Source organism: Sorex fumeus, unplaced genomic scaffold (assembly GCF_029834395.1).
Source record: "Sorex fumeus unplaced genomic scaffold, SorFum_2.1 ptg000097l, whole genome shotgun sequence".
Classification (NCBI taxonomy): domain Eukaryota; kingdom Metazoa; phylum Chordata; class Mammalia; order Eulipotyphla; family Soricidae; genus Sorex; species Sorex fumeus.
In genome coordinates this window covers 1529015-1544663 of record NW_026606154.1, presented here as the reverse complement: position 1 = coordinate 1544663, position 15649 = coordinate 1529015, and the positions used below count along the sequence as shown (strand labels likewise).

Genomic DNA, 15649 nt, shown 5'->3' with positions numbered 1-15649 from the left:
AAACAGGGGCTGGAGCGATAGCACGGCAGGTAGGGCGTTTGCCTTGCACGCGGCCGACCAGGTTCGATTCCCAGCATCCCATATGGTCCCCTGAGCACGACCAGGAGTGAATCCTGAGTGTAGAGCCAGGAGTAATCCCTGTGCATCTCCGGGCATGACCCAAAATGCAAAAACAAAACAAAACAAAAAAACAAACAAAAAACCCACTCCTAACCGGTGTTACTAGAATATCTGACTGCTGCTGAAGCACCAGCCTGCGTGGATGTGTGCGCCTGTGCGTGTTTTTTTTTGGGGGGGGGCAGGAGGGTGTGCAGAGGAAGCTTGCCCATCAGCTCGCCCCGAAATTGCCAGAGCCTTCCTGTACCTGTGCACTCGGGGTGCTTGGCGCGTCCGCCAGCAGACGGCGCTCCGCGACGGGGCAGGGGGCGTGGAGCGGTGCCCGCAGCTGTTTCCAGTCCCCGCGCGGGGGCGGAGGTTAAGGGCGGCCGCCTGGGTGCCCGGGAGCAGCTCCGGGGCGCAGCTGGAGATGCCCGGGACCCGGGCGCACGGCACCGCGGCTCCATGTAGGGCAAGATAGGCCCGAAAGCCTAGTCAACGATTCCCCAGCCTGCTGGGGGCCGTGTGTGGGGGTCGGAAACCTCTCGCCCATTGATTTGAACTTGAATTTTGCAAGCGGGCGCCGCGGGCGTCTGCAAGAGCTCGGCACCAGGGCGCGCAGGAGGGAGTCGGGGGCGCAGGCAGCTGGGACTCCCCTGGCGCTGGGCGGCTGGAGGATGGGGGTGCCGTCTGGACCCGGGATCTGCCTCCCGGGCCTCTCCCCGCGCGGAGCAGGGCAGCCTCCTCGGAGCCCCCGGTCCCTTCCTTCCACTGTGCGTTAGGACGCGTGGGTCCCAGCAGGCGTCTCTCCAGTGTCCTTTACTCTTAACTTCGCTGCCCCCTGCAAGTTGCACCAGGGCTCATCCGGCTGTCCCTTACCTCCCAAAGCCGCAAACCCTCCTGCGGGGCAGAGGGCGGCCCCCTCTCTTCGGCTCTCCCGGTGCACACCGCGCTCCGTGCCACGCAAAACGCGTCCTGGGCCCCGCGCGGGGCCACAGCGGCTCCCGGGCTCGGCGGCGGCTCCACCTGGCGGCGAGCCCAGGAACAGCAGCTGCTGAGAGGTTTCTGGTCCCGGCTCCTTGTCCCCTGAGATATTGAGGGGGCAAGAACTGTGGGGGGAGATCTAGCCTGTTAATGTCTGCTCCCCCCCCCCAACTTATATAAAATTCCCCTCTCTTAATATTATTAAAGAAAGGGCTGGAGAGACAGTACAGCGGGCAGGGTGTTTGCCTTGCATGAGACCCGCTGGAGTTCAATCCCCGGCATCTCAAATGGTTCCCCAAGTATTGCCAGGAGTAACCCCGACCATCGTTGGATGTGGCCCCCCAAACAAAACCAAACAAAAATGTGGGAATATGGAAAACTGCATATGTAAGGTCACCCCCGCCTCCTGGAAATAAAAATAGTGCTCATTCTGGACCAAGTCTTTTCATAGTTGTCTCATGACAACCCCATGAGGTCTCAATTTCTCTGTAAAGAAATTGAGACTTGGGGCTGGAGAGATAGCACAGCGGGTAGGGCGTTTTCCTTGCACGTGGCCGACCCAGGTTCGATTCCCAGCATCCCATATGGTCCCCTGACCACCACCAGGAGTAACTCCTGAGTGCAGAGCCAGGAGTAACCCCTGTGCATCGCCAGGTATGACCCAAAAAGCAAAAAAAAAAAAAATTGAGACTTGGGGTAGGCCAGAGGGAGGTGGGGACAGCTAATGGGTGGGGTGGGGGGGCCTATCCCTCATTCCCACTTCCCTCTGGACTCTGTAATTGGGCTTTCCAGGCTTACACTGTACACAAAGTGCTCTCTGAGGACTGCACCCAACTGTCGCATCTGCCTTGGGAATGGGCTTCTGTTCCCCACCGGTCTTCTCTTCAGGGGCAAGAGAAAAAAAAACTATTTCAGTTGGAGGCATGACACCCCCAAGAGGGTGGCAGAAGGGAATGGAAAGGTTCCAAGGGGTTGTGAGAGGGTCAGTCATGCTAGTCCTGATCCTTCGGGGTGACGTTCCACCTCCGTAGAGAAAGGTGAGGGGATTAACCCAGATAGAGCTGAAAATGTGGTTTAGCTCAGGCGACCCATGGCTTGGAGCACTCACAGGAAGCTTAACTTAGGAGAGTCCCCGGAAGCTGGGTGGAAACAATGAGAGTTTTAAAGACTTTCCTTCCCAGAAGGAACTTTTAGCAGAGTTATGCACAAGTCTGTGATACTGAGCCTCTGGTGACATTTTTTTCTCCCCTGCTGGGAAGTCATAATCCTTTTATCAGGGAGGTTTTTTCTTTTCTTTTTCCTTTTTGATTTCTGGGCCACAGCCTGTGGTGCTCAAGACTTACTCCTGACTGTGCTCAGAAATCACTGCTGTCAGGCTTAGGGGACCCTAAGGGGGGGCTAGGGGCCCCAGGTGGGCCTACCTGCTGTACCTGCTCTCCGCCCTTCCTTTTCCCTTTTAAAAACCTTCAGGGAGAAAGACGCCCCTCTGTTTTGTAACCCATCTTTCGTTCCTTTGTGTAGAAAGATGGATGAATCCCATCCTCCGGCGGCCAGGAGCCCATGAGAGGAGCCTGCCTTTCTCTGGCCTCTCGTCCAGGTCTGGTCCCTAACAGCCCGAGGTGGGGCTGGGGTGGGGGGACTCTCAACTCGCCCAGGTCACCTCCTCTGGGATGAGACCCACCTCTCTCCTTGACCTCCCTGGTCAGCTTTTCCTGGGCACGCTGGCCAGCTAGCAGAGCCTCAGAGCAGGGCGCTGGGGCCCTTGGGTTGCTTTTCTACCGGGATCCATATCTTATCCAGAAAATCCTGCAACCTGGATTCCGGTTCTCAGGTCCTGTGGGCGAGGCAAACAAGGGCACGCTTGTGACCGAGGGATGGGAGGATGGGAAGGGTAAGACCTTCCCTCCCTGCCTGGGGGGGGGGTGCCCCCACCTCTCTCTTGGTGCTGGCCCACGAGCCCCAGCTCGAATGCGGGGGTCCTAGGGATCAGGCTGGGCCCAGATCTTTCTAGCCCTATGTCACCCACGGCTTGCCTTGCCGATCAAGGACAGGCAAGCAGGGGGTTAAATGCCACGTGGGGGCCAGTTTCAGCCCCAGGTTGGGTTGAGCTCGGCCTGGGAGGCGGGAGACCCCCCTCCCCCCCGCGGTCAGAAATCGGGCCCCTCACCCGAGGAAGAGAAGAGGAGGAAACGCACGCGCGCACGGTGACGCCCACGCCACGGGCCGGCCCAGGAAAAGGACTCAAAGGCGCACAGGAGAAACGACCTTTAATGTCCCACTCGGTTCCCAGCCCCGCCCAAGTGCCACGGTTCCGAGCAGTTCGGGGAGGGGGCCGGAGAGGTACAAAGCCACGAGACAGGCCAAGGCCAACCACCCCCACCCCGCCCGCCCCCGCCCGCCGGCCTCCCGGGCGCCCCCCCACTCGCTCGGCCCACACACGCGCACATGCAGACACACGCACACCGCACAGACGCACGCACGTGTACGCACGGTTAAATACAAGCACCGGGGCGCTATGTACACGGCGGGCGGCGGGCCCCGGCCGCCCCCCCCCACCGACCCCCACCCCAGGCTCTCAGCATGCTCGGGCCCCCGCTCTCCGCGGTACCTGGCACCCATGCCCCTGCCAGAGAAGCAGCAGCGCTCCCCGCCCTCCCGCCCTCCCCTCCCCGACGTGGGTCTCCGCGTGCGCGCGCGGGGGGCCCCCCGTCCCGGCCCCTAAAACTGCCCGGGCGCCAGGGGCATGTTGGTTTTGAAGCCCGGCTGCCCGTTGGCCACGTCGGCCTCGCCGGCCGCGTCGGGCAGCGGCGGGAAGGCGAGCAGGGGGCCGGCGTCGGGGCGCGCGCGGCGGCCGGGGGGCGCGGGCGGGCCGAGCAGCGCGCCGGGCGCCCTCCAGCCGGGGAAGGCGCACAGCTCCAGGCTGGCGGGCGGGGGCGCGCCGCGGCCCGCGTAGCCGGGGCTGGGCGAGGCCGACGGCAGGGTCCGCTGGCTGCCGCTCAGGCAGCTGCCCGTGTCGTCCAGCGAGTCCCGGCGCGTGTGCGAGCGCTCCAGCGAGCCGCCGCGCGTCCACGGCCGGTAGGTGTAGGCGCAGCCGCCCAGGAGGCGGCGGCGGCGGCGGCGGCGGCGGCGGGCGCGGCACTGGCAGCCCAGGATGCGCAGGAAGGCGCGCTTGAACTCCTTGCTGGAGCACGGGTAGATGATGGGGTTGAGGCAGCTGTTGAAGTAGCCCAGCCAGAACACCACGTTGAACACGGGGTCCGGGGGCTTCAGGGTGGAGAACAGGGAGCCTGCAGGGCGGGAGGGGCGGGCACGGACAGACAGAAAGACAGACAGCAGCGCGTCAGTACTCGGCTCTCGGTTAACTGCCCCCCAGGCGGCTTCTCCTGCGGGGGGGGGGGGGGTCTCGTGCTTCCCCCCCTCCGCCCCCACCTCCGGCTAGCTCATCCCCCCTGGGCGCGCCGGCATCCACCCGGTTCTTGCACGTTTCATCCCTTCCCACCCGCGCGGTACCCGAGACTGCGCCGTCTCCTCTTTGGGGTCTTTAGAGGCCCCGTGCTGGCTCCTTTGTGTGTGTGTGAGTGTGTGTCTTTTTTGGATCACACCGAGCTACGCTCAGGGGTTACTCCTGACTCTGCACTCAGGAATTCATTCTGGTGGTGCTTGGGGGACCATATGGGATGCCGGGGGTCGAACCCGGGGAGACTGCCTGCAAGGCAAACACCCTGTCCTATCGCTCTTGCCCCGACCTGGCTCTTTTTTTTTGGTGGGGGGTTTACACCCCGCGATGCACAGGGGTTATTCCTGGCTCATGCACTCAGGCATTACTCCTGGCGGTGCTCAGGGGAGACCATATGGGATTCTGGGAATCGAACCTGTGCAAGGCAAACGCCTTACCCGCTACGCTAACGACCTGGCTCTTTTGACCGTATTACTCCTTGTTCTACAAAAGCGACACGCGGGAGATGTTGATCTATGTCCGTGGCCACGATGGTACCGTATGAAAAATCCCCAAAGGAGGGAGGTGGAACTTTTAAAGAAAACGAAGCCAGAAGAAGGAGACAGACACAGGAGGATCTTGCTCCTCTGTGGTGTGGTGCAGAGAACGAGAGAATGCAACGTAGTAAAGGGGAGGATGCTGAGATCACCCCTGACCCCAGAGTACAAGGAGAAGGGCGGAGCAGGAAAGAAATCAAGGGGGTTGGGGAGGGGGGGAGAAGAAGCAGGCGGGAGGTAAGGGCAACCAGAGGTCAGGTCCCTCAGCATCCCACATGGTATCCCATGGTTCCCTGGGCACGGCCAGGAGTGATCCCGAGTGCAGAGCCAGGTCACTGTCACTGTCCTTCTGTTGTTCATCGATTTGCTCGAGCGGGCCCAGTAACGCCTCCATGGGAGACTTTGTTGTTACTGTGTCTGGCATATCGAATACGTCACGGGGAGCTTGCCAGGCTCTGCCGTGCGGGCGAGATACTCTCGGTAGCTTGCCGGGCTCTCCGAGAGGGGCGGAGGAATCGAACTCGGGTCGGCCATGTTGGCTGAGTGCAAGGCAAACGCCCTGCCCACTGTGCTATTGCTCCAGCCCATAAAAACAAATTTAAAAAGTGCCTGTCAAGGAGGCAGGCTGGGGGCGTGGGGGGTGGGGGGAATGGAGGGAACCTGGGGACCCTGATGGAAGGGGGCTGGGTCTGGTGCTGGAACACAGTATGCTTAAGACTCAACTGTTGGTAACTGTCAGTGGAGGTGTCTTAAACAAACACAATGACAATGAGTTCCCTTGAAGATTGTTCTTTCTGTTTTGTTTTGTTTTGGAGCACAGGCTCGGGAGGGGTCCTGAATCGTTGAACATGGTGCTGCTGACCATTTTATAGTCGGCAGGACAGTATGAACATGCCTTCCACACACACCAGAGACCCGAAACACACGTGTGATTGGATCCACTGGAAGGTTCCCCCAGGGTGGCCTGGAAGGGCTCCATGACATTTTGGGGTGTTGGCTTCTCGGGATGCCTGGGGGTTGGCTTCTCTTTCCCTCGTGGGCGCTCAGGTGGTCACAAACTTGCAGGGCCGAAGCGCTTGTGGGCGTTCGCCCTGCGCTTGGTGTGACGGGACTTTCTGCAGCTCCCAGACCTACACCTACTTGTCAGGGCGACACTTGCCCAACTGCCTTCTGAACGGGGGTGACAGAGAGCCACACCTGGCTGGCGGTAGTGTGTGTGCTACCAGCCTGCTGTTCCCTAGACCTACCACTCGGGGGCAGTATGGGTCTGGCCTGACATCGCATTCTCTGCATATTTCTGTCCTTTCCCGCCCTCTGCTGTGGCCCTTCAAGGCACGGTCAGTCCCCACTGGGATTGGGGGGATCTGGTGCTTTGTCCCTTGCCTCGACGAGAGCCGGGAAGCCAAACTTAATTAACGGCTGAGCCTCTCTGGCACGAAGGAAGGTGGGTAAGTGGGTTTCTCTATCCGCCTCCCCTCCTCCCTTCCCACCCAGATGGACCTTTGGGGACTTTGCCAGTGATGAGAAGGGGCTGGGGTCGGAGCAATAGCACAGCGGGGAGGGCGTTTGCCTCGCACGAGGCTGAGCTGGGTTCGGTCTCCGGCATCCCACATGGTCCCCTGAGCACGACCAGGAGTGATCCCTGAGCACAGAACAAGGAGTAACCCCTGAGCATTGCTGGGTGTGACCCCAAAAGCCAAAAAAAAAATTAAATAAAAAAGAGAGAGAAAGAAGGGGTGAGGGTCCTGCGTGCCTCTCAGTTTACTGCTTTTTCCAAAATGGGTCAAAATGGGCCAGAAGTGGGCTCCAGGCGGGGTGTATGTGGCACTCACGCTTTCTGGGAGGAGGATGATCCTGGCCCATGAAGGTGGGCTTAAGGGGGTCAGCCTCACCTCAGGGGTTAGCCACCCCCACCCCCATCCCAGCTCACATTAGGACTTGCTAAGCATCCCTCACTGTGCCACCAGTCACGGTCACTGAATGCTCTTCTGTAAATCACCAGCTCTTACTGATCTCAACTGCCTCTCAATCTATTATTACTGTCGTTACTATTATTTTGGGGCTGGGGCCACACCTGCCTGTGCTATCCAGATACTCCTGGCTCTGTGCTCAGGGATGTCACCTGGTGGTGCTCAGGAGACCGGATGGGGCTTGAGTCCACTTGGCCACGGGCAAGGCAAGTCTTTACCCCTTTACTATTTCTCTGGCACCACGACTGCATTTTTATTGAATTTTTAGTTTCAAGGGAGCTTTCTACGCCAACCCTGCCTTGCTTGTTGTGCCTGAGTGAATGCCACGGTAGAGGAAAGTCAGACGAGAGGACGACCTGTCTGGGAGGACCGGACAGGGTGGGCTGAGGGCGGGCTGGAGTGTGTGGTCAGGCCCTGAACAGGAACAATCTGGAGGATCTGAGGCATGTGAACAGGAGAGCTCTCACTGCAGAGCCTGGCCCGGGTACAAAGTAGGGGATCCCTAATTATTGGTTGGGGGGCTGGAGGCACTGTCAGTGTCGTCTCCCATGCCCGATCTACCCATGCCCGAACCCTGGCGAAGTGGTACAGCAGGAAGACCCCGTGACAGTCTCTTCTCCCTTCTGAGAAATGGGCCTTTAAGTGACATCGTTGTTGAACAAACGTCCACATCACACAAGCCTGTATGCTGGGACCCACAACATGTTGTGCTCAGGGAGACCCTGGCATAAAGGCCCCCCTTAGAATTACTAGGTCTGGTCCCAGACCCACCCCCCATAAAGCAGACGCGATAAGTCACACACACACATAGCTGGTTTTCTGACACTCACCAAAGGAAAACGTTTTTACACGTTAGTTTGTAAACGGTGCGGCAGCCCTGGGTCTGAAAAAGCCCTGTGTGCGCTCCACTGCTCAAGTATTAATACTTAAAGGGACTAGAGAGTCATTTGCAGTAAATAAAGCATTGTGAGTACCGAGCACCAGGTCAGGTGATGCAGGGCCATGGGGTCAGGGTGAACCCCGCAGCTGATATGGGTGAAGGGTGGTACAGTGAAGGTAGCTGCAGCAACACGGAGGCCCCCGGCTCCCCCTCTGACGCATCTGGGGGCGTCCTTTTTTTTTTTTTTGCTTTTTGAGTCACACCTGGCGATGCACAGGGGTTCCTCCTGGCTCTGCACTCAGGAAGTACTCCTCGCAGTGCTAGGGGAACCATATGAGATGCTGGGAATCGAACCCGGGCAGGCCGCGTTCAAGGCAAACACCCTCCCCCTGTGCTGCTATTGCTCCAGCCCCTGGGGGCGTCCTCTTGTGCAAGGTCTTTAGAGGTGGGGGGGCGCAGAAACCCAGGGACCCCAGCAGGTAGGGAGCACTCCATCTCAACTCTAAGACCCTGGTCTCTGCCTGAGGCTGGCTAGGAGCCCACCTGGGCCAGCCACTCGGCAGGGCCTGGGTGCTGGCAGGGGTGTGGGGGGGAGTAGGAGTGGGAAGGAAAGAGGGGCGCGCACGCACTCCACTGGGGTCCCGCCTGTCCCAAGAGGGGGCAATTCCGAGAGGCTGGGCAGGGCTGGGTGAAAGCAGGGGCCGCCCGGCCACCGCTGGCCTCAGTCTCCGGGCACGTGTGTGGGCCTGTCCTCAGACTCCTACAGCGCCGCCCCCCACCCCCCCCCACACACACCCCTGGGAGCCAGCTGCCAGAGGACACAGCAGGTGGGGCACAGCGCAGGGACGGGACGCGGGCGGGTCCCCCAGCGCCTTTCCTTGCGGATGCGCGCCCCCTGGAGGCTGACGGGGAAACAGCAAGACGGTGGGAGCACCTGCGCCCAAGGCTTACCTCTCTGCGCGGTCTAGAGAACCGTGGATTGCTCCGGTAATTGGGAGCAATCCAATGAATACTGCTTAAAGGCACCAAAGCAGAATGACAAAAGGGCCCGTGTTTATCGGCTCGGCTGTCTTCTACTTAGTGACAGCTCTGTGACAAGGTGCTGTTGGGAGGAGGTGGAGTCCCACACAGGTGGGAGACAGGTGACTCCCAGCAGGTTATTACCTCCCCCCCAATATGAGTTCCCTCAGGAACCCAGCGCCCAGCGCACCCAGCGCCCCCTGCCCTTGCCCACTCACTGTGGGGCAGAAGCTCAGATCCTTTTTGGCATTATTATTTTTGGGGACTGGGGGAGGGGGTGAGGCCACAACCAGCAATGCTCAGGGGTTCCTCCTGGCTCTGCACTCGGGAGTCACTCCTGGTGATGCTCAGGGTACCAAAACCAGGTCGGCTGAGTGCAGGACAAACGCCCTACCTGCTGTCCTATCGCTCCATCTCACTCTGGGTCCCTTAGGGATGGCTAGATCCAGTGGCCTTCACTGTCGTGGGGTGAAGGCTGCACAGCCCTGGACTCTGACAGGCGCCAGGATCGTGCCTCTAAGATCTAGCCCCTCCCAGCGGCCGTTCTGGTACTCTCAGATGGTAAATTCCATCTGGCTATTCCCACAGTCAGTACCAGACTGTGCAGTGACCTCGCGGGAGCTGGTGGGTGATCAAACAATCTTGATCAGTTTGTAGACAGAGAGGAACTCCTTTTTATTTTATTATTTTATTCTATTTTATTTTGCTTTTTGGGTCACACCCAGTGATGCACAGGGGTTACTCCTGGCTCATGCAGTCAGGAATTACTCCTGGCAGTGCTCAGGGGACCCCATGGGATGTTGGGAATCGAACCCGTGTCGGCCGCGTGCAAGGCAAACGCCCTACCGCTGTGCTATTGCTCCAGCCCCGAGGAACTCCTTTTTAACACGACCCGTAATAGGAGCCTTCGTCTACACCTACAGCCAAGCCAAGTCTTGCACCCCGCCACCTCCCCAGGCTGCAAGTTTGGCCCAATAAAAACTGGAAATGTCTCACACACTTGCTACTCCTTTCAGCACCAGTCTTGTAAAGGAGGTTTCCTCTGGATTTGGAAATCCCCATCAATGTTTTCCCACTTCCCTTTGCCATTTAACCCTGGAATGAGATCATGAGTCGGGCCGGCAGATGCGGTGTTGCCGGGTGGGTCCCGAAGACCAGGGCTGCATCTGAGAGTGAAGGCGGGAAATAATCCTCTCGGCCACCAGTAGAGACAATCCGGGGAACCCTTAGCAACGCTGTTTACACACATCGGCACACGCGGCCTTCCTGCAGCCCCGCGGTTATCAGGTCTCATTTTCTAGACGAGGAAACTGAGTTTAGGAGATGAACAAAGTCGAGGAAGGGGCAGAGCCAGGTTTAAAATCCAACTCTGAAACCAGGTTCTCGCTCAGTGCCTCAAACAAGAGGAAAGAAGCTTCTATTCATCCCCCCCCCCCCCCCCCCCGCCTGTCCCCTCCCCCGCCCCCAAGCACCAGGCACTTTGTCCCTCAGCTGAGAATAATCCCTCCGCTGAATTGTCAAGGCAAGTTATCTGAACCTAAAATGTGGCAGCTGTCCCTTTGTACCTTCAACTCTGAAGAGGAGGAAGCCTCACCTCCGGAGATGCATGTGAAGTGGAGAGAGAGAGAGAGAGAGAGAGAGAGAGAGAGAGAGAGAGAGAGAGAGAAGAAAGAGAGAGAGAGAGGGAGAGAAAAGAGAAGAGAAGAGAAGAGAAAAGAGAAGAAAAGAGAGAGAGGGCAAGAGGGAGAGAGGAAGGAGGGAGGGAAAGAAAAGAGGAGAGGGAGAGAGGGAGGGAGAGAGATAGAAGAGAGAGAGAGAGAGAGAGAGAGATACTGTGGTGCTTGATGCTTATTTTCCCCTGCAGTTCTAGCACCTTGCCTGGGGCCTGTAAGAACTCTCAATCAAAGAGAGTTACCTGAGTGAAAGAGTAGTACAATAATAAAACTGAAATCTGTTCACCCCCGACTACGCAGTGAGACTCCTAGGTGAAACCCCAGTGGCCCGCCCGCCTGGGTGCTTATTAATACACAGGGTTTGGGGACCAGGGGTCGGGACCTCCCCAAGCCCCCCGCCACACCCAGCAGTACTTAGAGGACCAAGTGGACCAAGGGGTCAAAGCTGGGACCCCCTCAGGGCGAGTATGTGCGTGCTCTAGTCCTTGGAGCCATCATCTCTCCAGCCTCCAAATCTACTCTTTTTGGGAGGGACATACCAAGCACTGCTCAAGGCTGACCCCTGGCTCTGTGCCCAGGGATCACTGCTGGTGCGCTCGGGGGACCCTCTGGGGTGCTGGGGCTGGAATCCGGGTGGGCCGCGTGCAAAGAAAGCGCCCTACTCTCGGTGCTATTCTCTCCAGACCCCCTAATCTACTTCTTCACGAGGTCCCTGAGCCCACATTACCATTTTATTTTTAAGACTGTGTTCCCTGGGTATTTTGGGATCTGCGGATGATGGGGGCCGGGCTGAGAGCCACCTCACCATGGGCTTGGCTCCCTTGTTCCCCCCCCGCCCCCCCCAAACCCCGCCGTTCCCCGCCCCCCCCCCCCCCCCCAAGTCGTCTCTGGTTTATAGGATAAAGTTCAAACTGCTGGAGCTGAAATTTAAGACCAGGTCAGCTTGGCTGCCACAGGCCAATTCCTTGCGCGACACAGGGCCAGCTTGGCTGGCGCCCTCCTGCTGATCTGCGCTGTCTGCTGGGCTGAGTTCCCTCCTCTCCCCGCTGCAGCCCTGCAACCTCTCTGCCTGGCTGGCCTCGGATCCCGCCCCCCTCCCCCTGCTCCAACAGCCACAGGGCCGGGTTTCCTCTGGGATGTGCAAGTCAAGACACCAGCGTGCTGGGAATCAGGAACCGTGGACTCCACTGCACTGCCCGGCTGCCCCTGCCTTCAGTCGCGCCCCACCGGAAGCCCCCGCCGCCACCCTCTGCACTCTCGGAGCACTGTGGGCCCCAGTGAGGGGCGCAGCGAGGAGGTGGGCACTGTGGTCTGGTTATAAGGGTTGAGAACACACACATACACACACATATAATTATTATTTTGGGGGGGTGGGGCTGGAGCGATAGCACAGCAGATAGGGCGTTTGCTTTGCACGCGGCCAACCTGGCCGACCTGAGTTTGATTCCTCCACCCCTCTTGGAGAGCCCGGCAAGCTACCGAGAGTATCTCGCCCGCACAGCAGAGCCTGGCAAGCTACCTGTGACGTATCCAATATGCCAAATACAGTAACAACAAGTCTCACAATGGAGACGTTACTGAGTCCGCTCAAGCAAATCATGAACAACGGGAGGACAGTGCTACAGACAGTGCTATTTTTTTTTTTTGGGTAAGGGTTTGGGCCACACCAGGTGGTCCTCAGGGCTTCCTCCCGGCTCCGCCCTCAGGGATCACGCCTGGCCGTGCTTGGGGGTCCATCTGGGGTGCCAGGGATGGAACCTGGGCGGCTGTACATACATACAGCCTGGTTCCTGGTCATACAAACATTTCAAAACCAAAAACTGGGTGCCACTGTCCCTCGGCAGCTCTCTGGTGCAGGCGCTGGGGAGGCAGTCAGCCTCACTCTGCAATCTCAGGGGCTCACGGAGTTCCCGGGAGGTGCCATCGGACGGGGCAGAGAGATGGCAGCACAGCAGCTGTTGGCCTTATTTATTTTGGTGTCTGTCTGTCCGTCCATCTCCCAGGTTCACAAGTTGCCCGAAGCCAGGGCTCAGCTTGCTCCTCTGGGTCTCCCTCCTCTTCCCCGGGCGGCAGCCATGGTTGGACACACAGCCTTCGGGGCATGCCTGTCCTGCACCTGGCTTCTTTCCCCTTCCTCTTTCTTTCTTTCTTTCTTTCTTTCTTTCTTTCTTTCTTTCTTTCTTTCTTTTGTTTTTGCTTCTTGGGTCACACCCGGCGAAGCTCAGGGGTTACTCCTGGCTCATGCACTCAGGGATTACTCCTGGCAGTGGGCGGGGGACCATATGGGATGCTGGGAATCGAACCCGGGTTAGCCACATGCAAGGCAAACGCCCTCCCCACTGTGCTATGGCTCCAGTCCCCCTCCCCCCTTCCTCTTGATGGCTGTAACTGCCAACTGTGCCAACGCCCACCTCAGTTCCCACCTCCCTCACGGGCATCTCCTGACGGGTCCAGACCCTGTCTCTATCCCATGGCCCACAGGACCACTCAGTGTGCAGCACCTACCAAGGGCTTTGTGCCTCGGCCGACTCGTCTCCACTGGCAGATCAGGCCCCTTCCAAGATAGACTTTGAGTCCCAGGTCTGTAGAGGGGGCTGGGTGTGCAGGCAGGGCCCTCAGCACCCTCTATCATAGCCACCTCCCAGGAGCAAGGCGGCCCCCTCAGTTGCTGCCCAGAGTGGGACAGTCCCGGATGAAGTGGTTTCTGCAGCAGGTAAAGGGTCATCGTGGACGCTAAAGTTTGTTCCACTCCTCGCCCTCACTGCGTATGGCAATTTTTCCCGGTAGGACACTTTTAGAAACGGAGGACTGCTTGGTTCTTGTGAAGGAAGCTATAAAACTTTACACAGGGTCATAAAAAGAAGACATGTCTAAACGGAGAAACATCGTTTGCTTTAGTACAGGAAGTCTCTATCAGAGATAACTTTAGTTCTCCCCAAATTAATCTGTGAATTCAAGACAATCTCATTAAAATGACAACGGCAGGGTCTTTTCCCCACCCAGTGTTTCTCTTTTTTTGGTGGGGGAGGGAGGAATAGAAGAAAATGGGCAAAAAAGAAGAACCCTCCCTCACACCCGTTAGAATGAAATAAAAAAAAAGGGAATGAATGGGATGGGGGACATGAGTTAACCCACCCCAATATATAGCTAACATCAAATCATAGTAAGTGCAAGAAAAGGCAGACATATCTCTGAGACAGCATAGTTCAGAAAGAGCCAAACGCCCATGAAAATTTTCTGCCATCTCAGTGTAGGAAAAGAAATTTTATCCTGTACCAGTGTCAGGAGCGACAGCACAGCGGTAGGGCGTTTGCCTTGCACGCAGCCAACATGGCCGACCTGAGTTCGATTCCTCCGCCCCTCTCGGAGAGCCCGGCAAGCTACCGAGAGTATCTCGCCCGCACGGCAGAGTCTGGCAAGCTCCCCGTGACGTATTCGATATGCCAAACACAGTAACAACAAAGTCTCCAATGGAGACGTTACTGGGCCTGCTCGAGCAAATTGGTGATCAACGGGAGGGCCTTTACTTTTACTTTACCAGTGTCAGGACAAGAGGCTAACTATTTTATTTTATTTTATTTGCTTTTTGGGTCACACCCAGCGATGCTCAGGGGTTATCCCTGGCTCTGCACTCAGGAATCACTCCTGGCGGTGCTCGGGGGACCATATGGGATGCTGCGAATCGAACCCGGGTTGGCCGCGTGCAAGGCAAACGCCCTACCCGCTGAGCTATCTCTCCAGCCCCTAAGATTTACTTTTAAAATAAGTACTGGAACCAAAGATTTCAGGACCTTTAGTTTTTCATATATTTAAAAGTTGCTTATGCTTAGTTTTGGGAAGGCATGGGAAGACAGGTAGCATCTTATGTTTGGTGAGGCAGAGGAGGAGTTCTGTAAACTTAGGGTAGAACAGAGCTAAAATGAGCTTGGCTTTTGATCTAACTTCTCCACATCCAAGAAAACACACTCTAGACTCTCTCTTAAAAGAGAGCAAAGATGAAAGTAAAAGGAATCATAGTAATATTCCCCTGAAGTCAGAAATAACCCAAGTTTCCAACATTAAGTTTATTTATTTATTTTTTTAGATCCAAGCAGTGTGCCAGGGTTCGGGGCCTCTCCTGGCCATTCTCAGCGAACCCGATTGGCAGCTCAATCGAGAGATGTGGAATTTGGTGCTCCTCTGAGGGTGCTTGGGGGTGGGGGGTGGGGTCTCTAGGGCTGCGCTCCGTGATGCTCAGGGGTCAGACCAGGGTTGGTCAACTGCAAAGCACATATATGCCTTAAGCCCAGTACTGTGTCTCTGGCCCCCCAAATTAGGAGCTTATGAGATCAACCAAGTAGCTCCCATAATGAAACACCACCCATCTACTCAAAAGGCACACCAACTTCACACGGAACCGAGCCGAGAGAGAACGGAGCAGAAAGAAAGCGAATTTCAAGGGAGCATGCCTAGGGGGATATGACTTTTAAAATTTGTGTGCACGCATGTATGTATGTGGGTTAGTATGCTCGTAGGATGAAATCTGGATAACATGCAACAACCTGTTCCAAGAGGCTATCTCGGGAGAAAGGGCTTATGGAAAGATTTTTACTGTGTTGTTTTTTTAATATATATATATATATATATATATATATATTGGAATGTACAAATGCGGCTTTTCAGATGAAAGAGAGGAGAGAGAGAGAGGAGAGAGAGAGAGAGAGTGATCAAAAGGGGCGCTTAGGCCTGAGGGCGAGATCATCCCTTTTCTGGGGTTCAGTGTCCCCCGGAGGGAACAGGAGGGTGGGCTGCACTAACCACCAGAGCCCCCTCCTTTCTGGCTTCTACGCTTTGATTCGGCCCCATCTGAGGGGTGGCACGGAAGCTGGAGGAGGCGGTCCACACAGACCCCTGGCAGGTGTCTTTGAGCTACAACAGACAGGCCAGGCTGCACTTGATCCCGCCTGGGCGGACAGGGACGGAGGAGCCGCAGGTTGGCCGGGAGCCCGTTTTGCTGCATGAAAGACTCCGCGAGGGACCGGGGACAATTACCG

The 15649-nt window shown here is 57.3% G+C and overlaps 1 protein-coding gene across 1 annotated transcript in view; it reads right to left on the bottom strand.

Annotated features, from left to right (window-relative positions):
• Positions 1-3791: 3791 nt before the first annotated feature.
• The window catches only part of ADRA1B (adrenoceptor alpha 1B), a 96898-nt gene continuing 85040 nt past the window's right edge, over positions 3792-15649 (bottom strand). The window contains exon 4 of the mRNA XM_056133086.1: positions 3792-4367. Coding sequence (XP_055989061.1) covers positions 3799-4367 — 569 coding nt within the window. The 3' untranslated portion in view covers positions 3792-3798. The remainder of the gene's footprint in view (positions 4368-15649) is intronic.